The sequence below is a fragment of the Oncorhynchus masou genome, chromosome 27 (genome assembly GCF_036934945.1).
Source record: "Oncorhynchus masou masou isolate Uvic2021 chromosome 27, UVic_Omas_1.1, whole genome shotgun sequence".
Classification (NCBI taxonomy): Eukaryota; Metazoa; Chordata; class Actinopteri; order Salmoniformes; family Salmonidae; genus Oncorhynchus; species Oncorhynchus masou.
In genome coordinates, this window is record NC_088238.1 from 1613854 (window position 1) to 1638701 (window position 24848).

General features: G+C 48.3%; 1 protein-coding gene across 1 annotated transcript in view; it reads left to right on the forward strand.

The window, feature by feature from the left end:
* The window catches only part of LOC135515551 (rho guanine nucleotide exchange factor 39-like), a 103410-nt gene that overhangs the window by 40870 nt on the left and 37692 nt on the right, over positions 1-24848 (forward strand). The window contains 2 exon segments of the mRNA XM_064939172.1: positions 4644-4714; positions 22900-23028. Coding sequence (XP_064795244.1) covers positions 4644-4714; positions 22900-23028 — 200 coding nt within the window.

Genomic DNA, 24848 nt, shown 5'->3' on the forward strand with positions numbered 1-24848 from the left:
TCTTCCCCCACTCTCTCTTTCTCTCTCTTCCCCCACTCTCTCTCTTCCCCCACTCTCTCTTTCTCTCTCTTCTCCCCACTCTCTCTCTTTCTGTCTCTTCTCCCCGCTCTCTCTCTTTCTCTCTTCTCCCCGCTCTCTCTTTCCCCTCTCTCTCTTTCTCTCTCTTCCCCCACTCTCTCTCTTTCCCCCTCTCTCTTTCTCTCTTTCTCTTTCTTCTCCCCACTCTCTTTCTCTTTCTTCTCCCCACTCTCTCTTTGTCTCTCTTTCCCCACTCTCTCTTTCCCCACTCTCTCTTCTCCCCACTCTCTCGTTCTCTCTCTTCTCCCCACTCTCTCTTTCTCTCTCTTCCCCCACTCTCTCTTTCTCTCTCTTCCCCCACTCTCTCTTCCCCCACTCTCTCTTTCTCTCTCTTCCCCACTCTCTCTTTCTCTCTCTTCTCCCCACTCTCTCTCTTTCTGTCTCTTCTCCCCGCTCTCTCTCTTCTCCCCGCTCTCTCTCTTTCTCTCTTCTCCCCGCTCTCTCTCTTTCTCTCTCTTCTCCCCGCTCTCTCTTTCCCCTCTCTCTCTTTCTCTCTCTCCCCCACTCTCTCTTTCCCCCTCTCTCTTTCTCTTTCTTCTCCCCACTCTCTTTCTCTTCTCCCCACTCTCTTTCTCTCTCTTCTCCCCACTCTCTCTTTCTCTCTCTTCTCCCCGCTCTCTCTTTCCCCACTCTCTCTTTCCCCCTCTCTTTCTCTCCCCCACTCTCTCTTTTTCTCCTCCCCACTCTTTCTCTCTCTTCTCCCCGCTCTCTCTTTCCACCTCTCTCTCTTTCTCCTCCCCGCTCTCTCTTTCTCTCTCTTCTCCCCGCTCTCTCTTTCCCCTCTCTCTTTCTCCTCCCCGCTCTCTCTTTCTCGCTCTTCTCCCCGCTCTCTCTTTCCCGCTCTCTCTCTTTCTCCTCCCCGCTCTCTCTTTCTCTCTCTTCTCCCCACTCTCTCTCTTTCCCCCCCTCTCTCTGTCTCTCTTTCCCCCTCTCTCTCTCTCTTTCCCCCTCTCTCTCTCTCTCTTTCCCCACTCTCTATCTCTCTCTTTCCCCACTCTCTCTCTCTCTCTCTCTTCCCACTCTCTCTTTCTCTCTCTTCCCCCACTCTCTTTCTCTCTCTTTCTCTCCTCCCCACTCTCTCTCTTTCTCTTCTCCCCACTCTCTCTCTTTCTCTTCTCCCCACTCTCTCTCTTTCTCTCTCTTCTCCCAACTCTCTTTCTCTCTCTTCTCCCAACTCTCTCTCTTTCTCTCCTCCCCGCTCTCTCTCTTTCTCTCTCTTCTCCCCGCTCTCTCTCTTTCTCTCTCTTCTCCCCGCTCTCTCTCTTTCTCTCTCTTCTCCCCGCTCTCTCTCTTTCTCTCTCTTCTCCCCGCTCTCTCTCTCTCTTCTCCCCGCTCTCTCTCTTTCTCTCTCTTCTCCCCGCTCTCTCTCTTTCTCCTTTCCTCCTCCTCTGACAGATTTCCGTCTTATAGATTCTGGAGAGTTTGGGTGTGGGGGGGGGGGGCTGGTTTGGAGATGACATGGCCTAATACAGACACTTCTCAAATATGTATTGTGAAATGTTTTATTTTCTCTGTTACGCTGTGTGCACTGAACTGACATGCATGATTGTTTCTGACAGTGTTCAGATGAAGGGAATTAAATAGTCTGTAAATTCCTCCAGCAGTGCTCAGCTCAGACAGCGGTGTGTAGACTAGTGTAATACTCTCTTAGACCCTCCAGCGGTGTGTAGACTAGTGTAATACTCTCTTAGACCCTCCAGCGGTGTGTAGACTAGTGTAATACTCTCTTAGACCCTCCAGCGGTGTGTAGACTAGTGTAATACTCTCTTAGACCCTCCAGCGGTGTGTAGACTAGTGTAATAGTCTCTTAGACCCTCCAGCGGTGTGTAGACTAGTGTAATAGTCTCTTAGACCCTACAGCGGTGTGTAGACTAGTGTAATACTCTCTTAGACCCTCCAGCGGTGTGTAGACTAGTGTAATAGTCTCTTAGACCCTCCAGCGGTGTGTAGACTAGTGTAATACTCTCTTAGACCCTCCAGCGGTGTGTAGACTAGTGTAATACTCTCTTAGACCCTCCAGCGGTGTGTAGACTAGTGTAATACTCTCTCAGACCCTCCAGCGGTGTGTAGACTAGTGTAATACTCTCTTAGACCCTCCAGCGGTGTGTAGACTAGTGTAATAGTCTCTTAGACCCTCCAGCGGTGTGTAGACTAGTGTAATAGTCTCTTAGACCCTCCAGCGGTGTGTAGACTAGTGTAATACTCTCTTAGACCCTCCAGCGGTGTGTAGACTAGTGTAATACTCTCTTAGACCCTCCAGCGGTGTGTAGACTAGTGTAATACTCTCTTAGACCCTCCAGCGGTGTGTAGACTAGTGTAATACTCTCTTAGACCCTCCAGCGGTGTGTAGACTAGTGTAATACTCACTTAGACCCTCCAGCGGTGTGTAGACTTCTGTAATAGTCTCTAAGCCCTCCAGTGGTGTGTAGACTACTGTAATAGTCTCTAACCCTCCAGTGGTGTGTAGACTACTGTAATAGTCTCTAACCCTGCAGCGGTATGTAGACTACTGTAATAGTCTCTAACCCTGCAGCGGTATGTAGACTACTGTAATAGTCTCTTAGACCCTCCAGCGTTGTGTAACATACTGTAATAGTCTCTAACCCTCCAGCATTGTGTAACATACTGTAATAGTCTCTAACCCTCCAGCGTTGTGTAACATACTGTAATAGTCTCTAACCCTCCAGCGGTATGTAGACTACTGTAATAGTCAATAACCCCTCCAGCGTTGTGTAACATACTGTAATAGTCTCTAACCCTCCAGCATTGTGTAACATACTGTAATAGTCTCTAACCCTCCAGCGTTGTGTAACATACTGTAATAGTCTCTAACCCTCCAGCGGTATGTAGACTACTGTAATAGTCAATAACCCCTCCAGCGTTGTGTAACATACTGTAATAGTCTCTAACCCTCCAGCGTTGTGTAACATACTGTAATAGTCTCTAATCCTCCAACGTTGTGTAACATACTGTAATAGTCTCTAACCCCTCCAGCGTTGTGTAGACTACTGTAATAGTCTCTAACCCCTCCAGCGTTGTGTAGACTACTGTAATAGTCTCTTAGACCCTCCAGCAGTTTGTAGACTACTGTAATAGTCTCTACTGTAATAGTCTCTAACCCTCCAGCATTGTGAAACATACTGTAATAGTCTCTAACCCCTCCAGCGTTGTGTAACATACTGTAATAGTCTCTAATCCTCCAGCGTTGTGTAACATACTGTAATAGTCTCTAACCCGCCAGCATTGTGTAACATACTGTAATAGTCTCTAACCCCTCCAGCGTTGTGTAGACTACTGTAATAGTCTCTAACCTTCCAGTGTTGTGTAACATACTGTAATAGTCTCTAACCCCTCCAGCAGTCTGTAGACTACTGTAATAGTCTCTAACCCGCCAGCATTGTGTAACATACTGTAATAGTCTCTAACCCCTCCAGCGTTGTGTAGACTACTGTAATAGTCTCTTAGACCCTCCAGCAGTTTGTAGACTACTGTAATAGTCTCTACTGTAATAGTCTCTAACCCTCCAGCATTGTGTAACATACTGTAATAGTCTCTAACCCTTCCAGCGTTGTGTAGACTACTGTAATAGTCTCTAACCTTCCAACGTTGTGTAACATACTGTAATAGTCTCTAACCCTCCAGTGGTATGTAGACTACTGTAATAGTCTCTAACCCCTCCAGCGGTCTGTAGACTACTGTAATAGTCTCTAATCCCTCCAGCGGTATGTAGACTACTGTAATAGTCTCTAACCCCTCCAGCGTTGTGTAGACTACTGTAATAGTCTCTAACCCCCTCCAGCGTTGTGTAGACTACTGTAATAGTCTCTAACCCCTCCAGCGTTGTGTAGACTACTGTAATAGTCTCTAACCCCTCCAGCGTTGTGTAGACTACTGTAATAGTCTCTAACCCCTCCAGCGTTGTGTTGACTACTGTAATAGTCTCTAACCCCTCCAGCGGTGTGTTACATACTGTAGCTGCTGGTAAAGGAATTCAAATCCTCTACTTTATCATTCAGCGTGGAACTTTCCACTTCTACTATTGTTTACATGTGATGGTGTTATTATAGACAATAGATGATCTATTTACCTAGTCATGTAATGGTGTTATTATAGACAATAGATGATCTATTTACCTAGTCATGTGATGGTGTTATTATAGACAATAGATGATCTATTTACCTAGTCATGTGATGGTGTTATTATAGACAATAGATGATCTATTTACCTAGTCATGTAATGGTGTTAATAAACTAAACCAGAGAACTCCACGGTAGAATAGTTGGCGTCTGTTTGAACGTTTACACTGACAGGACGTGTCTTGGTTGTTAGGAGGAAGTTGTCAGAGAGCATGTTGACAAATATTGTCTTCTCTGAACACACACACACACACACACAACCTACTGTCTGGCTGCTTGAATAGTACTGTATCTAAATGACAAAGCCCTGTCCCATCTGCTTACTCTAAACTGTCTGTGATTTTGTGTTTGTTTTACTGTTTTAGATCTAGAAGTGTACCGAGTTCACGTTGACCTTGTTTATCTGTCTCTTCTCTCTTTTTTTGTCAGGTACAAACATTTCTTACGGGATCTGTCAGAGAACACGAGACCAGATTACCCAGAGTTCCAACCGCTTTCAAGTAAGTGTCATCTCCCTGCTGCACACACTGCTCAGCTCGCTCAATCATCACTGTTCCTGCATCCCAAATTACATCTTATTCACCTATTTTAGTGCACTACTTTTGACCAGAACCCTATGGGCCCTGGCACCCTATATAGTGCACTACTTTTGACCAGAAACCTATGGGCCCTGGCACCCTATATAGTGCACTACTTTTGAACAGAACCCTATGGGCCCTGGCACCCTATATAGTGCACTACTTTTGAACAGAACCCTATGGTCCCTGGCACCCTATATAGTGCACTACTTTTGACCAGAACCCTATGGGCCCTGACACCCTATATATATAGTGCACTACTTTTGACCAGAAACCTATGGGCCCTGGCACCCTATATAGTGCACTACTTTTGACCAGAACCCTATGGGCCCTGACACCCTATATATATAGTGCACTACTTTTTACCAGAACCCTATGAGCCCTGTCACCCTATATAGTGCACTACTTTTGACTAGAACCCTATGGGCCCTGGCACCCTATATAGTGCACTACTTTTGACCAGGGCCCTATCACCGTATAGGGAATAAGGTGTGTGTCATTTGGGGCGGAGCCACTGCGATTCTTCCCAAGGTAAATACAGTTTCAGTATAACCCTCGGCGCCGTTTATAGTCTGTCGTAGTCAAGAGGTCTGTCTGTGGTGTGTAGACTACTGTAATAGTCTCTAACCCTCCAGTGGTGTGTAGACTACTGTAATAGTCTCTAATCCCTCCAGCGGTATGTAGACTACTGTAATAGTCTCTAACCCTCCAGTGGTGTGTAGACTACTGTAATAATCTCTAAGCCCTCCTGCGTTGTGTAGACTACTGTAATAGTCTCTAACCCCTCCAGCGTTGTGTAGACTACTGTAATAATCTCTAAGCCCTCCTGCGTTGTGTAGACTACTGTAATAGTCTCTAAGCCCTCCTGCGTTGTGTAGACTACTGTAATAGTCTCTAAGCCCTCCTGCGTTGTGTAGACTACTGTAATAGTCTCTAAGCCCTCCTGCGTTGTGTAGACTACTGTAATAGTCTCTAAGCCCTCCTGCGTTGTGTAGACTACTGTAATAGTCTCGAACCCTCAAGCGTTGTGTAGACTACTGTAATAGTCTCTAACCCTCCAGCGTTGTGTAGACTACTGTAATAGTCTCTAAGCCCTCCAGCTGTATGTAGACTACTGTAATAGTCTCTAACCCCTCCAGCGGTGTGTAGACTACTGTAATAGTCTCTAACCCCCCTCCAGCGGTAATTAGACTACTGTAATAGTCTCTAAGCCCTCCAGTGGTGTGTAGACTACTGTAATAGTCTCTAAACCCTCCTGCGTTGTGTAGACTACTGTAATAGTCACTATCCCCTCCAGCGGTATGTAGACTACTGTAATAGTCTCTAAACCCTCCAGCGGTGTGTAGTCTACTGTAATAGTCTCTAACCCTCCAGCGTTGTGTAGACTACTGTAATAGTCTCTAAGCCCTCCAGTGGTGTGTAGACTACTGTAATAGTCTCTTCTCTAGCCCTCCTGCGTTGTGTAGACTACTGTAATAGTCTCTAACCCTCCAGCATTGTGTAGACTACTGTAATAGTCTCTAAGCCCTCCTGCGTTGTGTAGACTACTGTAACAGTCTCTAAGCCCTCCTGCGTTGTGTAGACTACTGTAATAGTCTCTAGCCCTCCTGCGTTGTGTAGACTACTGTAATAGTCTCTAGCCCTCCTGCGTTGTGTAGACTACTGTAATAGTCTCTAAGCCGTCCAGTGGTATGTAGACTACTGTAATAGTCTCTAACCCTCCAGCGTTGTGTAGACTACTGTAATAGTCTCTAATCCCTCCAGCGGTATGTAAACTACTGTAATAGTCTCTAAGCCCTCCAGTGGTGTGTAGACTACTGTAATAGTCTCTAGCCCTCCTGCGTTGTGTAGACTACTGTAATAGTCTCTAGCCCTCCTGCGTTGTGTAGACTACTGTAATAGTCTCTAAGCCCTTCAGTGGTATGTAGACTACTGTAATAGTCTCTAACCCTCCAGCGTTGTGTAGACTACTGTAATAGTCTCTAACCCTCCAGTGGTGTGTAGACTACTGTAATAGTCTCTAACCCCTCCAGCAGTGTGTAGACTACTCTAATAGTCTCTAGCCCTCCTGCGTTGTGTAGACGACTGTAATAGTCTCTATCCCCTCCAGCGGTATGTAGACTACTGTAATAGTCTCTAATCCCTCCAGCGGTGTGTAGTCTACTGTAATAGTCTCTAACCCTCCAGCGGTAATTAGACTACTGTAATAGTCTCTAATCCCTCCTGCGTTGTGTAGACTACTGTAATAGTCTCTAGCCCCTCCAGCGGTATGTAGACTACTGTAATAGTCTCTAAGCCCTCCAGCTGTATGTAGACTACTGTAATAGTCTCTAAGCCCTCCAGCGGTGTGTAGACTACTGTAATAGTCTCTAATCCCTCCAGTGGTTTGTAGACTACTGTAGTAGTCTCTTACACCCTCCAGCAGTTTGTAGACTACTGTAATAGTCTCTACTGTAATAGTCTCTAACCCTCCAGCGTTGTGTAACATACTGTAATAGTCTCTAACCCCTCCAGCGTTGTGTAACATACTGTAATAGTCTCTTAGACCCTCCAGCGTTGTGTAACATACTGTAATAGTCTCTAACCCTCCAGCGTTGTGTAACATACTGTAATAGTCTCTAACCCCTCCAGCGTTGTGTAGACTTCTGTAATAGTCTCTAATCCCTCCAGTGGTATGTAGACTACTGTAATAGTCTCTATCACCTTCCAGTGTTGTGTAGACTACTGTAATAGTCTCTAACCCCTCCAGCGGTATGTAGACTACTGTAATAGTAGTAGATCGTTTATAGTCTGTCGTAGTCAAGAGGTCTGTCTCGACGCTGAAGACTTCGGGCGTGCGTCCCAAATGGCACCCTATCCAATTTGTAGCGCACTACTTTTGCTGAGAGCCCTTTGGGTCGTGGTTAAGGGTAGTGCACTACTTTTGCTGAGAGCCCTATGGGCCGTGGTTAAGGGTAGTGCACTACTTTTGCTGAGAGCCCTATGGGCCGTGGTTAAGGGTAGTGCACTACTTTTGCTGAGAGCCCTATGGGCCGTGGTTAAGGGTAGTGCACTACTTTTGCTGAGAGCCCTATGGGCCGTGGTTAAGGGTAGTGCACTACTTTTGCTGAGAGCCCTATGGGTCGTGGTTAAGGGTAGTGCACTACTTTTGCTGAGAGCCCTTTGGGCCGTGGTTAAGGGTAGTGCACTACGTAGAGGTCGGGACATTCCATCTCAGATGGTTCTGAAATCGTTCCCGTAGTTAGAAAAGAGATCATATTTATCGTTGCTGAAACATTTATTTAGTTGAACCTTACATTTGAAGCTAATCGATTGCACCCGAATTGACCATTTTTATTTCATAGGGGGTTCGTACACTGAACAAAAATATAAACACAACATGTGAAGTTTTGGTCCCATGTTTCACAAGCTGAAAATAAAGGTCACTTCTCTACCATAAGCCTCCTCCGTCGTTTTTGAGAATTTGACAGTAAGTCCAACGGCCTCACAACCACAGACCACGTGTGGGAGAGGGGTTTGCTGATGTTAACGCTGGGAACAAAGTGCCTCATGGTAGCGGTGGGGTTATTGTAGGCGGCAGGCATAAGCTATGGACAACAGCCACAATTGCATTTTATCGATGGCAATTTGAATGCTCAGCGATATCGTGACGAGATCCAGAGGCCCATTGTCGTGCCATTCATCCTCCTCCATCACCTCATGTTTCAGCATGATAATGAACTGCCCCCATGTCGCAAGGATCTGAACACAATTCCTGGAAGCTGAAAATGTCCCAGTTCTTCCATGGCCTCCGTACTCACCAGACATGTCACCCACGTTGAGCATGTTTGGGATGCTCTGGGTCAATGTGTATGACAGCATGTCCCAGTTCTTCCATGGCCTGCGTACTCACCAGACATGTCACCCACATTGAGCATGTTTGGGATGCTCTGGATCGATGTGTATGACAGCGTGTCCCAGTTCTTCCATGTCCTGAATACTCACCAGACATGTCACCCTCATTGAGCATGTTTGGGATGCTCTGGATTGACATGTTCCAGTTGCTGCCAATATCCAGCAGCTTCCCCCAGCCATTGAAGAGGAGTGGGGACAACAACAGCCTGATCAACTCTATGTGAAGGAGATGTGTCGCGCTGCATGACGCCATTACATCCTGATATTACCAGGTTCTGACCATTTTAGATGGTACTGTTCCAGATAATGCTATTTGTTTAAAAAAAAGAAGCATTTTTTGCAAAAATCCAATGCAAGTCTATGGTACCTGTACTAGCATTTTCATGCTTCATGTCAGAATCGTCCTAAAGTGTAATTTGTAAGTCGCTCTGGATAAGAGCGTCTGCCAAATGACTTAAATGTAAATGTATACTGTATTTTAGTTTCTTTATCACTTGGAACAGCGCCATCTAGTGGTCAGAACGTGGTAATATTAGACTGTAGGATGGGAGCATAACTTGACTAATGACTAATTTATCTGAACCGGAGGGAAAACGAAATTCCTCTGGGAATGCATTACATAGGAGGACGAAACAATACTCCAAGCCACAGCTCTATACTACTTGTCATACAGAGAACTGATACTCTATTGTTTTTTGTTTTTTTACCTTTAGTTAACCAGGCAAGTCAGTTTTAAGAACAAATTCTTATTTTCAATGACGGCCTAGAAACAGTGGGTTAACTGCCTTGTTTAAAGGCAGAAGGACAGATTTTTACCTTGTCAGCTCGGGGATTCGATCTTACAACCTTCCGGTTACTAGTCCAATGCTCTAACCACTAGGCTACCTGCCGCCGATAGTCACTGCTGGGGTGGGATTGGTGTGCGCATTACAAAGGATGAAGAAACAATACTCCAAGCCACGGCTCCATACTACTTGGGATTGGTGTGCGCATTACATAGGATGAAGAAACAATACTCCAAGCCACAGCTCCAAACAACTTGTCGGACAGAGAACTGATACTCTATACTCACTGTTGGGGTGGGATTGGTGTGCGCAATTACATAGGATGAAGAAACAATACTCCAAGCCACATCTCCATACTACTTGGGATTGGTGTGCGCATTACATAGGATGAAGAAACAATACTCCAAGCCACATCTCCATACTACTTGGGGTTGGTGTGTGCATTACATAGGATGAAGAAACAATACTCCAAGCCACAGCTCCATACTACTTGGGGTTGGTGTGTGCATTACATAGGATGAAGAAACAATACTCCAAGCCTCAGCTCCATACTACGTGGTTCGTGGGTAGCTTTGGAATGACCCATAGGGTGCCATTTGGAATGCAGACTCAGTAACACATTGTGTGAAGAGCTGGTTGATTTTGCTGTCACAGTAGTACAGCTGTACAGGCCCAGTACAGGCTGGGGGAGATAGCGGGCCCAGTACAGGCTGTTCTGTGAGGATAGGATGAAAGCACTGTGGCAAAGCTCAGCGTTCGTCTAAATTCTCAATGTGGATTTTAACTTAATTAATGGGGACCAGATCTGAGGATATTAAGCGATTTATATTAATAAATAAAATCTTCGTCTGATCTTCAACAGAGAGAAGCACACCACCCGGATAATTCCAATCGTCAAATAAACAGCAAATCCGACATAAGCGCAAATGTACACAAGGAATTATTTATGGGTATCAATTAAAATCTTCATTGGCTGCGTGCTGCTTTTGCTTACAAATTAAAACAGCCTCTCACTGGTAAGATGAAGGTACATCTCTGAACGCTCTCTTTTCTTTCCTCCATCATTCTCTCCTCTCCTCCATCCTCTTCCTCCCCTCTTCCTCCCCTCTTCCTCCCCTCTCCTCTCCTCCATCCCTCTCTCTTCTCCGTCCTGCTCTCCTCTTCTCCGTATCTCTCCCCTCTCTCCTCTCCCCTCTTCCTCTCCTCCATCATTCTCTCCTCTCCTCCATCCCTCGCTCTTCTCCATATCTCTCCCCTCTTTCCTCCCCTCTTTCCTCTCCCCTCTTCCTCTCCTCCATCCTCTTCCTCTCCTCTCCTCCATCCCTCCCCTCTTCCTCTCCTCCATCCTTTTCCTCTCCTCTTCCTCTCATCCTCCCCTCTTCCTCTCATCCTCCCCTCTTCCTCTCATCCTCCCCTCTTCCTCTCCTCCACCCTCTTCCTCTCCTCCACCCTCTTCCTCCCCTCTCCTCTCCTCCATCCCTCTCTCTTCTCCGTCCTGCTCTCCTCTTCTCCGTATCTCTCCCCTCTCTCCTCTCCCCTCTTCCTCTCCTCCATCATTCTCTCCTCTCCTCCATCCCTCTCTCTTCTCCATATCTCTCCCCTCTTTCCTCTCCCCTCTTCCTCTCCTCCATCCTCTTCCTCCCCTCTCCTCTCCTCCATCCCTCCCCTCTTCCTCTCCTCCATCCTTTTCCTCTCCTCTTCCTCTCATCCTCCCCTCTTCCTCTCCTCCACCCTCTTCCTCTCCTCCACCCTCTTCCTCTCCTCCACCCTCTTCCTCTCCTCCACCCTCTTCTTCTCCTCCACCCTCTTCCTCTCCTCCACCCTCTTCCTCTCCTCCACCCTCTTCCTCTCCTCCACCCTCTTCCTCTCCTCCCCTCTCCTCCTTCCTCTTCCTCCCCTCTCCTCCATCCTCTTCTCTCCTCCATCCTCTTCCCCTCCTCCACCCTCTTCCTCCCCTCTCCTCCATCCTCTTCCTCCCCTCTCCCTCATTAGCGCTGCTTTTCTAAACTCTTCATCTTTTTATGAGAAAAGAACAATCTGTTTTGTTAGTTGTCCTGGTTGTATTGTAAAGGGAATTATTTAGAAATAGCCCCAGCCAGATCACATTGTATCTGATTATCAAACTAACGCGTTGAGAGAAGACTCCGGAGGCTTTGTTGTTTAAATTCCCCTCTTGTTGTTTTGTTTGTCTTTTTGTGTGTGGAATCAACAGCGTCGGTTAGAATTGTTGTAATTACCGTACTTCAAGAGTTTTCCTCATCCACTCTCTGTGTGTGTGTGTGTGTTAATGTGACCTCACACTGCACTCTTAATATGCTCCCCGTGAACCACAAACCCGCACCACAAACCACTCAACACAACGCCACCCCCTCCCCTCTTTCAAAAGGCACTCCAACCCTGTCAAAATATGAAGGAGTTAACATCACGAAGCACCCTTTTTATAACTGCGTACTATTTCAACATAATTGATAAATGAAACAATGACGTGTTCACACGAATGGAGTGGAGGAGTGTTCTCAGATTGAGTATTGGGGTTTATTATTAATGTGAACAAACACGTAGTGGGTGCCAGTAGGGAATTATTAATGTGAACGCTGTGCTGCATCTGAAATGGCATGTGACCCTGGTCATAAGAAGTGCCCTATGGAGGGAATAGGGTGCCAGTAGTGCACTATGTAGGGAATAGGGTGCCAGTAGTGCACTATGGAGGGAATAGGGTGCCAGTAGTGCACTATGTAGGGAATAGGGTGCCAGTAGTGCCCTATGTAGGGAATAGGGTGCCAGTAGTGCACTATGGAGGGAATAGGATGCCAGTAGTGCACTATGGAGGGAATAGGGTGCCAGTAGGGCACTCTGGAGGGAATAGGGTGCCAGTAGTGCACTATGGAGGGAATAGGGTGCCAGTAGTGCACTATGGAGGGAATAGGGTGCCAGTAGTGCACTATGGAGGGAATAGGGTGCCAGTAGTGCACTATGGAGGGAATAGGGTGCCAGTAGTGCACTATGGAGGGAATAGGGTGCCAGTAGTGCACTATGTAGGGAATAGGGTGCCAGTAGTGCCCTATGGAGGGAATAGTGTGCCAGTAGTGCACTATGGAGGGAATAGGGTGCCAGTAGTGCACTATGGAGGGAATAGGGTGCCAGTAGTGCACTATGTAGGGAATAGGGTGCCAGTAGTGCCCTATGGAGGGAATAGTGTGCCAGTAGTGCACTATGTAGGGAATAGGGTGCCAGTAGTGCACTATGGAGGGAATAGGGTGCCAGTAGTGCACTATGGAGGGAATAGGGTGCCAGTAGTGCACTATGTAGGGAATAGGGTGCCAGTAGTGCACTATGGAGGGAATAGGGTGCCAGTAGTGCACTATGGAGGGAATAGGGTGCCAGTAGTGCACTATGTAGGGAATAGGGTGCCAGTAGTGCACTTATGGAGGGAATAGGGTGCCAGTAGTGCACTATGGAGGGAATAGGGTGCCAGTAGTGCACTATGGAGGGAATAGGGTGCCAGTAGTGCACTATGTAGGGAATAGGGTGCCAGTAGTGCACTATGTAGGGAATAGGGTGCCAGTAGTGTACTATGTAGGGAATAGGGTGCCAGTAGTGCACTATGTAGGGAATAGGGTGCCAGTAGTGCACTATGTGGGGAATAGGGTGCCAGTAGTGCACTATGTGGGGAATAGGGTGCCAGTAGTGCACTATGGAGGGAATAGGGTGCCAGTAGTGCACTATGTAGGGAATAGAGTGCCAGTAGTGCACTATGTAGGGAATAGGGTGCCAGTAGTGCACTATGTAGGGAATAGAGTGCCAGTAGTGCACTATGTAGGGAATAGAGTGCCAGTAGTGCACTATGTAGGGAATAGGGTGCCAGTAGTGCACTATGTAGGGAATAGGGTGCCAGTAGTGCACTATGTAGGGAATAGGGTGCCAGTAGTGCACTATGTAGGGGATAGGGTGCCAGTAGTGTACTATGGAGGGAATAGGGTACCAGTAGTGCACTATGTAGGGGATAGGGTGCCAGCTAGGACGCATGCCCACAACCGAACTGATCTGAGGCAACAGCGCTGTAATTACCAAGTTGTTGTTTTTATTAAAAGAGGCAATAAAGACCCATTTTAATGAAGAAGATTCCGGAACCATCACCGCCTCTCTCTCCAACCCACAGACGGCTTTGTTTTGGGTCCTTTTTGTTGTTGTTGGTTTCGTAACGTTGTAATTTGTTGTGAAGATAAGCGGCCCCAATTAGGACGGGATTATTTCATCTGTCGTAGAGGGGAAAAAAAGACACAGACCACCTCGAGGCTCGAGCATCATCGTGTTCATACGCTGGGTTTACGTCCCAAATGCACTACTTTAGACCAGAGCCCTCCCCCTAGTCAAAAGTAGTGCACTACATAGGGATTAGGGTGCTGTTCTGGTCAAAAGCAGTGCACTACGTAGGGATCAGGGTGTCATTCTGGTCAAAAGCAGTGCACTACATAAGGATCAGGGTGCTGTTCTGGTCAAAAGCAGTGCACTACATAGGGATTAGGGTGTCATTCTGGTCAAAAGCAGTGCACTACATAGGGATTAGGGTGCTGTTCTGGTCAAAAGCAGTGCACTACATAGGGATTAGGGTGCTGTTCTGGTCAAAAGTAGTGCACTACATAGGGATCAGGGTGCTGTTCTGGTCAAAAGTAGTGCACTACATAGGGATCAGGGTGCTGTTCTGGTCAAAAGCAGTGCACTAAATAGGGATTAGGGTGCCGTTCTGATCAAAAGCAGTGCACTACATAGGGATCAGGGTGCCGTTCTGGTAGTAGACTGACTGTTGCAATGCTACTTCCCAGTCTTAGTAGAGAGATGTCGATGATCAGAGTTGCCATGGGGACGGTGCCAGTCAGATCTGTCCTGATTCTGGCCACCTATACATTTCCTGTTTGGTTTTAGCTAGCCCACAGGTTCCCAACCTCGTAACTAGCCACCACGAAGCCATTTCCGGCTATCGATCAAGTTAAAATAGCTGGCATGTCTAACTATCTTAGCTAGCATGTCTTACTATCTTAGCTAGCATGTCTAACTATCTTAGCTGGCATGTCTAACTATCTTAGCTGGCATGTCTAACTATCTTAGCTGGCATGTCTAACTATCTTAGCTGGCATGTCTAACTATCTTAGCTGGCATGTCTAACTATCTTAGCTAGCATGTCTAACTATCTTAGCTGGCATGTCTAACTATCTTAGCTGGCATGTCTAACTATCTTAGCTGGCATGTCTAACTATCTTAGCTGGCATGTCTAACTATCTTAGCTGGCATGTCTAACTATCTTAGCTGGCATGTCTAACTCTCTTAGCTGGCATGTCTAACTCTCTTAGCTGGCATGTCTAACTATCTTAGCTGGCATGTCTAACTATCTTAGCTGGCATGTCTAACTGTCAGGTTGGTCGACCTCGGAAAGCAAGCGGTAGCTAAATGTACTGAATAAGAGTCATGTTATTTTACAGTCTTTTTTGTTCCCCCCCCGACTGCCCACCAACCATCCACACCTACTTAGTCCCCCACCCCCCGACCGCCCACCAGCCATCCACGCCTACTTAGTCCCCCCAACCATCCACACCTACTTAGTCCCCCCGACCACCCACCAACCATCGACACCTACTTAGTCCCCCCGACCCCCCCGACCCCCGACCGCCCACCAGCCATCCGCACCTACTTTGTCCCCCCCCCGACCGCCCACCAGACATCTACACCTACTTTGCCCCCCCCGACCGCCCACCAGCCATCCACACCTACTTTGTTCCCCCCCCGACAGCCCACCAGCCATCCACACCTACTTTGTTCCCCCCGACCGCCCACCAGCCATCCACACTTACTTTGCCCCTCCCCCCGACCGCCCACCAGCCATCCACACCTACTTTGGCCCCCCCCGACCGCCCACCAGACCTCCACACCTACTTTGCCCCCCCCGACCGCCCACCAGCCATCCACACCTACTTTGTTCCCCCCGACCGCCCACCAGCCATCCACACCTACTTGCCCCCCCCCCCGACCTCCCACCAGCCATCCACACCTACTTTGGGCCCCCCCCCCCGACCGCCCGTCTGCCATCCACACGTGCTCAGATTTTGGGGGGATTTATGAAGGCCCTGTATGTGATCATATATAAATGTAAACAAATGACCCGCGGCTGAATCTAGTTGACGACCCCTGGTGTAGTTGATTGGTCTGCTTTGTTTCGGGTTCAGTTCCTCGCAGAGCTTGTTGGCTAACCCTAAACCCAACGACCCAGGCTACCGAACCAGACCAGTTCTACAAGGCAGTACCACCAGGAATCATTTGTGAAGGAAGTGGTGCCTGTTGAGGTCAATAAGGAGAGGAGAGGTGTTCTGTTGAGGTCAATAAGGAGAGGAGAGGTGGTCTGTTGAGGTCAATAAGGAGAGGAGAGGTGTTCTGTTGAGGTCAATAAGGAGAGGAGAGGTGGTCTGTTGAGGTCAATAAGGAGAGGTGTCCTGTTGAGGTCAATAAGGAGAGGAGAGGTGTTCTGTTGAGGTCAATAGAGGTGTCCTGTTGAGGAGGAGAGGTGTCCTGTTGAGGTCAATAAGGAGAGGAGAGGTGTTCTGTTGAGGTCAATAAGGAGAGGTGTCCTGTTGAGGTCAATAAGGAGAGGAGAGGTGTTCTGTTGAGGTCAATAAGGAGAGGAGAGGTGTCCTGTTGAGGTCAATAAGGAGAGGTGTTCTGTTGAGGTCAATAAGGAGAGGAGAGGTGGTCTGTTGAGGTCAATAAGGAGAGGAGAGGTGTCCTGTTGAGGTCAATAAGGAGAGGAGAGGTGTCCTGTTGAGGTCAATAAGGAGAGGAGAGGTGGTCTGTTGAGGTCAATAAGGAGAGGTGTTCTGTTGAGGTCAATAAGGAGAGGAGAGGTGTCCTGTTGAGGTCAATAAGGAGAGGAGAGGTGTTCTGTTGAGGTCAATAAGGAGAGGTGTCCTGTTGAGGTCAATAAGGAGAGGAGAGGTGTTCTGTTGAGGTCAATAAGGAGAGGAGAGGTGTCCTGTTGAGGTCAATAAGGAGAGGAGAGGTGTCCTGTTGAGGTCAATAAGGAGAGGTGTTCTGTTGAGGTCAATAAGGAGAGGAGAGGTGTCCTGTTGAGGTCAATAAGGAGAGGAGAGGTGGTTTGTTGAGGTCAATAAGGAGAGGAGAGGTGTTCTGTTGAGGTCAATAAGGAGAGGAGAGGTGTTCTGTTGAGGTCAATAAGGAGAGGTGTTCTGTTGAGGTCAATAAGGAGAGGTGTTCTGTTGAGGTCAATAAGGAGAGGAGAGGTGTTCTGTTGAGGTCAATAAGGAGAGGAGAGGTGTCCTGTTGAGGTCAATAAGGAGAGGAGAGGTGTCCTGTTGAGGTCAATAAGGAGAGGAGAGGTGTCCTGTTGAGGTCAATAAGGAGAGGAGAGGTGTCCTGTTGAGGTCAATAAGGAGAGGAGAGGTGTTCTGTTGAGGTCAATAAGGAGAGGTGTTCTGTTGAGGTCAATAAGGAGAGTAGAGGTGTCCTGTTGAGGTCAATAAGGAGAGGAGAGGTGTCCTGTTGAGGTCAATAAGGAGAGGAGAGGTGTCCTGTTGAGGTCAATAAGGAGAGGAGAGGTGTCCTGTTGAGGTCAATAAGGAGAGGTGTTCTGTTGAGGTCAATAAGGAGAGGTGTTCTGTTGAGGTCAATAAGGAGAGGTGTCCTGTTGAGGTCAATAAGGAGAGGAGAGGTGTCCTGTTGAGGTCAATAAGGAGAGGAGAGGTGTCCTGTTGAGGTCAATAAGGAGAGGAGAGGTGTCCTGTTGAGGTCAATAAGGAGAGGAGAGGTGTCCTGTTGAGGTCAATAAGGAGAGGAGAGGTGTTCTGTTGAGGTCAATAAGGAGAGGTGTTCTGTTGAGGTCAATAAGGAGAGGAGAGGTGGTCTGTTGAGGTCAATAAGGAGAGGTGTCCTGTTGAGGTCAATAAGGAGAGGTGTCCTGTTGAGGTCAATAAGGAGAGGTGTCCTGTTGAGGTCAATAAGGAGAGGTGTCCTGTTGAGGTCAATAAGGAGAGGAGAGGTGGTCTGTTGAGGTCAATAAGGAGAGGAGAGGTGTCCTGTTGAGGTCAATAAGGAGAGGAGAGGTGTCCTGTTGAGGTCAATAAGGAGAGGTGTTCTGTTGAGGTCAATAAGGAGAGGAGAGGTGTCCTGTTGAGGTCAATAAGGAGAGGTGTCCTGTTGAGGTCAATAAGGAGAGGTGTCCTGTTGAGGTCAATAAGGAGAGGAGAGGTGTCCTGTTGAGGTCAATAAGGAGAGGAGAGGTGGTCTGTTGAGGTCAATAAGGAGAGGAGAGGTGGTCTGTTGAGGTCAATAAGGAGAGGTGTTCTGTTGAGGTCAATAAGGAGAGGAGAGATGTCCTGTTGAGGTCAATAAGGAGAGGAGAGGTGTCCTGTTGAGGTCAATAAGGAGAGGAGAGGTGTTCTGTTGAGGTCAATAAGGAGAGGTGTTCTGTTGAGGTCAATAAGGAGAGGAGAGGTGTCCTGTGTTTTCACACAGTTAGGCTGTGACTGCTGAGGGCCCAACCTGTGTGTGTGTGTGTGTGTGCGCGCCCACCAACCCGCCCGCCCGTGGCACAGACCAGAAGCACTCTAATTATGTGGCTGGCTACACAGCATTGCGGTAGGCAGATCTAAGCCAATCAGGAGTGTTTTCACGTTCTAATTTGTGCACCCCTGGTCAGCTCTCAACAGGGGGTGATGATGCAATCAAACACAGCTGTGGGTGTGTGTGTGCGCGATTGAGGCCTTAAACTCAAACAAACCCTTCATCAAAAGAGTCACTCTGACTGGATGAAAGCAGTGTTGTTGTCTGGTTACACATAGAGAACATGTTAGAGAACATACTGCACCATGTAGAGAACATACTGCACCACGTAGAGAACATACTGCACCATGTAGAGAACATACTGCACCATGTAGAGAACATACTGCGCCATGTAGAGAACATACTGCGCCACGTAGAGAACATACTGCGCCACGTAGAGAACATACTGCGCCACGTAGAGAACATACTGCGCCACGTAGAGAACATACTGCGCCACGTAGAGAACATACTGCGCCACGTAGAGAACATACTGCGCCACGTAGAGAACATACTGCGCCACGTAGAGCTTGATGGTTGTGAATTAACAAGTAGCCGGACCCCAGACAGGATGAACAGGGTAAAGGACCCAGACAGGATGAACAGGGTAAAGGACCCAGACAGGATGAACAGGTAGATGGACCCAGACAGGATGAACAGGGAAAAGGACCCAGACAGGATGAACAGGGTAAAGGACCCAGACAGGATGAACAGGGAAAAGGACCCAGACAGGATGAACAGGGTAAAGGACCCAGACAGGATGAACAGGGTAAAGGACCCAGACAGGGTGAACAGGGTAAAGGACCCAGACATGATGAACAGGGTAAAGGACCCAGACAGGATGAACAGGGTAAAGGACCCAGACAGGATGAACAGGGTAAAGGACCCAGACAAGATGAACAGGGTAAAGGACCCAGACAGGATGAACAGGGTAAAGGACCCAGACAGGATGAACAGGGTAAAGGACCCAGACAGGATGAACAGGGTAAAGGACCCAGACAGGATGAACAGGGTAAAGGACCCAGACAGGATGAACAGGGTAAAGGACCCAGACAGGATGAACAGGGTAAAGGACCCAGACAGGATGAACAGGGTAAAGGACCCAGACAGGATGAACAGGGTAAAGGACCCAGACAGGATGAACAGGGTAAAGGACCCAGACAGGATGAACAGGTAGCCGGACCCAGACAGGATGAACAGGTAAAGGACCCAGACAGGATGAACAGGGTAAAGGACCCAGACAGGATGAACAGGTAAAGGACCCAGACAGGGTGAACAGGGTAAAGGACCCAGACAGGATGAACAGGGAAAAGGACCCAGACAGGATGAACAGGGAAAAGGACCCAGACAGGATGAATAGGTAGATGGACCCAGACAGGATGAACAGGGAAAAGGACCCAGACAGGGTGAATAGGTAGATGGACCCAGACAGGATGAACAGGGTAAAGGACCCAGACAGGATGAACAGGGTAAAGGACCCAGACAGGATGAACAGGGTAAAGGACCCAGACAAGGGTGAACAGGGTAAAGGACCCAGACAGGATGAACAGGGAAAAGGACCCAGACAGGATGAACAGGGTAAAGGACCCAGACAGGATGAACAGGGTAAAGGACCCAGACAGGATGAACAGGGTAAAGGACCCAGACAGGATGAACAGGGTAAAGGACCCAGACAGGATGAATAGGGAAAAGTACCCAGACAGGATGAACAGGAAAAGGACCCAGACAGGATGAACAGGGAAAAGGACCCAGACAGGATGAACAGGGTAAAGGACCCAGACAGGATGAACAGGGTAAAGGACCCAGACAGGGTGAACAGGGTAAAGGACCCAGACAGGATGAACAGGGTAAAGGACCCAGACAGGATGAACAGGGTAAAGGACCCAGACAGGATGAACAGGGTAAAGGACCCAGACAGGATGAACAGGGTAAAGGACCCAGACAGGATGAATAGGGTAAAGGACCCAGACAGGATGAACAGGGAAAAGGACCCAGACAGGATGAACAGGGTAAAGGACCCAGACAGGGTGAACAGGGTAAAGGACCCAGACAGGATGAACAGGGTAAAGGACCCAGACAGGATGAACAGGGAAAAGGACCCAGACAGGATGAACAGGGAAAAGGACCCAGACAGGATGAACAGGGAAAAGGACCCAGACAGGATGAACAGGGAAAAGGACCCAGACAGGATGAACAGGTAGCCGGACCCAGACAGGATGAACAGGGAAAAGGACCCAGACAGGATGAACAGGGTAAAGGACCCAGACAGGATGAACAGGGTAAAGGACCCAGACAGGATGAATAGGGTAAAGGACCCAGACAGGATGAACAGGTAGCCGGACCCAGACAGGATGAACAGGGTAAAGGACCCAGACAGGATGAACAGGGAAAAGGACCCAGACAGGATGAACAGGGTAAAGGACCCAGACAGGGTGAACAGGGTAAAGGACCCAGACAGGGTGAACAGGGAAAAGGACCCAGACAGGATGAACAGGGTAAAGGACCCAGACAGGATGAATAGGGTAAAGGACCCAGACAGGATGAACAGGGTAAAGGACCCAGAGGATGAAGAGGTAGCCGGACCCAGACAGGATGAACAGGGTAAAGGACCCAGACAGGATGAACAGGGTAAAGGACCCAGACAGGATGAACAGGGAAAAGGACCCAGACAGGATGAACAGGGAAAAGGACCCAGACAGGATGAACAGGGAAAAGGACCCAGACAGGATGAACAGGGAAAAGGACCCAGACAGGATGAACAGGGTAAAGGACCCAGACAGGATGAACAGGTAGACGGACCCAGACAGGGTGAACAGGGTAAAGGACCCAGACAGGATGAATAGGGTAAAGGACCCAGACAGGATGAACAGGGTAAAGGACCCAGACAGGATGAACAGGGTAAAGGACCCAGACAGGATGAACAGGGTAAAGGACCCAGACAGGATGAACAGGGAAAAGGACCCAGACAGGGTGAACAGGTAGCCGGACCCAGACAGGATGAACAGGTAGACGGACCCAGACAGGATGAACAGGGTAAAGGACCCAGACAGGATGAACAGGTAGCCGGACCCAGACAGGATGAACAGGGAGACGGACCCAGACAGGATGAACAGGGTAAAGGACCCAGACAGGATGAACAGGGTAAAGGACCCAGACAGGATGAACAGGGTAAAGGACCCAGACAGGATGAACAGGGTAGACGGACCCAGACAGGGTGAACAGGGTAAAGGACCCAGACAGGATGAACAGGGTAAAGGACCCAGACAGGATGAACAGGGTAAAGGACCCAGACAGGATGAACAGGGTAAAGGACCCAGACAGGATGAACAGGGTAAAGGACCCAGACAGGATGAACAGGGTAAAGGACCCAGACAGGATGAACAGGGTAAAGGACCCAGACAGGATGAACAGGGTAAAGGACCCAGACAGGATGAACAGGGTAAAGGACCCAGACAGGATGAACAGGGTAAAGAACCCAGACAGGATGAACAGGGTAAAGGACCCAGACAGGATGAACAGGGAAAAGGACCCAGACAGGATGAACAGGGTAAAGGACCCAGACAGGATGAACAGGGTAAAGGACCCAGACAGGATGAACAGGGTAAAGGACCCAGACAGGATGAACAGGTAGACGGACCCAGACAGGATGAACAGGGTAAAGGACCCAGACAGGATGAACAGGGTAAAGGACCCAGACAGGATGAACAGGGAAAAGGACCCAGACAGGATGAACAGGGTAAAGGACCCAGACAGGATGAATAGGTAGACGGACCCAGACAGGATGAACAGGGTAAAGGACCCAGACAGGATGAACAGGGTAAAGGACCCAGACAGGATGAACAGGGAAAAGGACCCAGACAGGATGAACAGGGTAAAGGACCCAGACAGGATGAATAGGTAGACGGACCCAGACAGGGTGAACAGGGAAAAGGACCCAGACAGGATGAACAGGGAAAAGGACCCAGACAGGGTGAACAGGGTAAAGGACCCAGACAGGATGAACAGGGTAAAGGACCCAGACAGGATGAACAGGGTAAAGGACCCAGACAGGGTGAACAGGGTAAAGGACCCAGACAGGATGAACAGGGTAAAGGACCCAGACAGGATGAACAGGTAGCCGGACCCAGACGGGATGAACAGGTAGCCGGACCCAGACGGGATGAACAGGTAGCCGGACCCAGACGGGATGAACAGGGTAAAGGACCCAGACAGGATGAACAGGGTAAAGGACCCAGACAGGGTGAACAGGGTAAAGGACCCAGACAGGGTGAACAGGGTAAAGGACCCAGACAGGATGAACAGGGAAAAGGACCCAGACAGGATAAACAGGGTAAAGGACCCAGACAGGGTGAACAGGTAAAAGGACCCAGACAGGATGAACAGGGTAAAGGACCCAGACAGGGTGAACAGGTAAAAGGACCCAGACAGGATGAACAGGGTAAAGGACCCAGACAGGATGAACAGGGTAAAGGACCCAGACAGGATGAACAGGGTAAAGGACCCAGACAGGGTGAACAGGGTAAAGGACCCAGACAGAATGAATAGGGTAAAGGACCCAGACAGGGTGAACAGGGTAAAGGACCCAGACAGGGTGAACAGGTTCTGTATTTCATTTGCAACACACACAAAAAATGACTTTGTCTTCATGGGGTTTTGTGTGTAGATGGGTGGCACTACTATCTATATTGAATCCAGGCTTTAACACAACACAATGTGGAATAGGTCAAAGGTTATGAATACTTCCTGAAGGCCCTGTAGCTACTTCCGGGGTGTTTCAGTAATCCATTCTGGCAGCGAACCCTCATCTGTCTACCCATGATGCTTTAGGGTCGGTGAAGCTGATCTCGGAGGTATCCCAGCGTATCCAGGACAACGCCCGCAGCCATGACAACCACCTGCAGCTGCGGCGGGTGCAGAGACTGCTGAAGGGGAGAAAGACCAAAGTGGAAGCTCCAGGTTGGTTCTGTTTCTACCCCTCTCACTCTCTGCCCCTCTCTCACTCTCTGCCCCTCTCTCACTCTCTGCCCCTCTCTCACTCTCTGCCCCTCTCTCACTCTCTTCCCCTCTCTCACTCTCTGCCCCTCTCTCACTCTCTGCCCCTCTCTCACTCTCTGCCCCTCTCTCACTCTCTGCCCCTCTCTCACTCTCTGCCCCTCTCTCACTCTCTGCCCCTCTCTCACTCTCTCTGCCCCTCTCTCTCTCTCTCTGCCCCTCTCTCACTCTCTGCCCCTCTCTCTCTCTCTCTGCCCCTCTCTCTCACTCTCTGCCCCTCTCTCTCACTCTCTGCCCCTCTCTCTCTCTCTGCCTCTCTCTCTCTCTCTGCCCCTCTCTCACTCTCTGCCCCTCTCTCACTCTCTCTTTCAATTCAATTCAAAGTGCTTTTTTTGGTGTTGTGACTTTACTTTCATTAATCTGATGATGTTATTTATTTAATCAACTAAATATGTTACCCTTTTTTAAATGAATCATATAACAATTACATCATTAAGATTTTGGGGCACCACGGAAGAGTTACCATCTCCAGAATTAAACTCTAGAAGATCTATCTATTTCCTCGATAAACAGTCATCTGATGAATTGTTACCTCATATCATCATTCTGACCAGTCGTAACCTTGGATCTGCAGAAACCCTTATGATTCAGTACTACACACATGGGTTGAATTATTTACTAGCTAAACTAAATAATAACACAGAATAAACATACACCCTTTAGATGGGACAGAGGTCCCTCGTGGATTGACAAAATATGTTGGCTTGTACACATCGACATGGAGAGGGGGAGAGACTTATCGTTGATACATCTCAGAACTATTCTCACATGAATCATAAAAGTTTTCACACGAACCGCCGCCCATGTTTGGAATAAGAAATCACGACTGTATTTACGTGCGAACGCCTTTGTTCGGCGTTGATCTGTCGGAACCAGCCTTCCTTAGGAAAGGTTGTCGGCCTTCCAGCAGGAAGCTTGTGTGGTTCTGATCGTCCCGTCTTCTACTGTTGTTCAGTCGGGAAGATGGCTAGCCAGCCGTGTTGACGGTTCTCATTTGGTGATGAGCGTGTAGTAAGATAGTCTCACATAGATTCGCATTTTCTAGATAATTATATATTATTTTTTTCTCATGGTTTGTTTGGATCTAATTGTGTCGCTGTCCTGGGGCTTTGTTTGTGCAGTGTCTTGCAAAAGTATTCACCCCCCCCCCTCCTTGGCATTTTTCCAATTTTGTTGCCTTACAACCTGTAATTTAAATGGATTTTTATATTTGGGGCGGCAGGGTAGTCTAGTGGTTAGAGCGTTGGACTAGTAACCGAAAGGTTGCAAGTTCAAACCCCCGAGCTGACAAGGTACAAATCTGTCGTTCTGCCCCTGAACAGGCAGTTAACCCACTGTTCCTAGGCCGTCATTGAAAATAAGAATTTGTTCTTAACTGACTTGCCTGGTAAAATAAAGGTAAAATTAAATAATGGACATAAACAATAAACAACACAAAATACTCCAAATTGGTGAAGTGAAATAACTCTAACTGGAAAAGTGGTGTGTATATACAGTACGTATTCACCCCCTCTGCTATGACGCCCCTAAATAAGATCTGGTGCAACCCATTACCTTCAGAAGTCACATCATTAATTAGACTGCAAACAGGTGGACTTGATTTAAGTGTCGCATGATCTCAGTATATATACACACCTGTTCTGAATGGCCCCAGGGTCTACAACACCACTTAGCAAGGGGCACCACCAAGCAAGCGGCACCATGAAGACCAAAGGGGTCAGGGA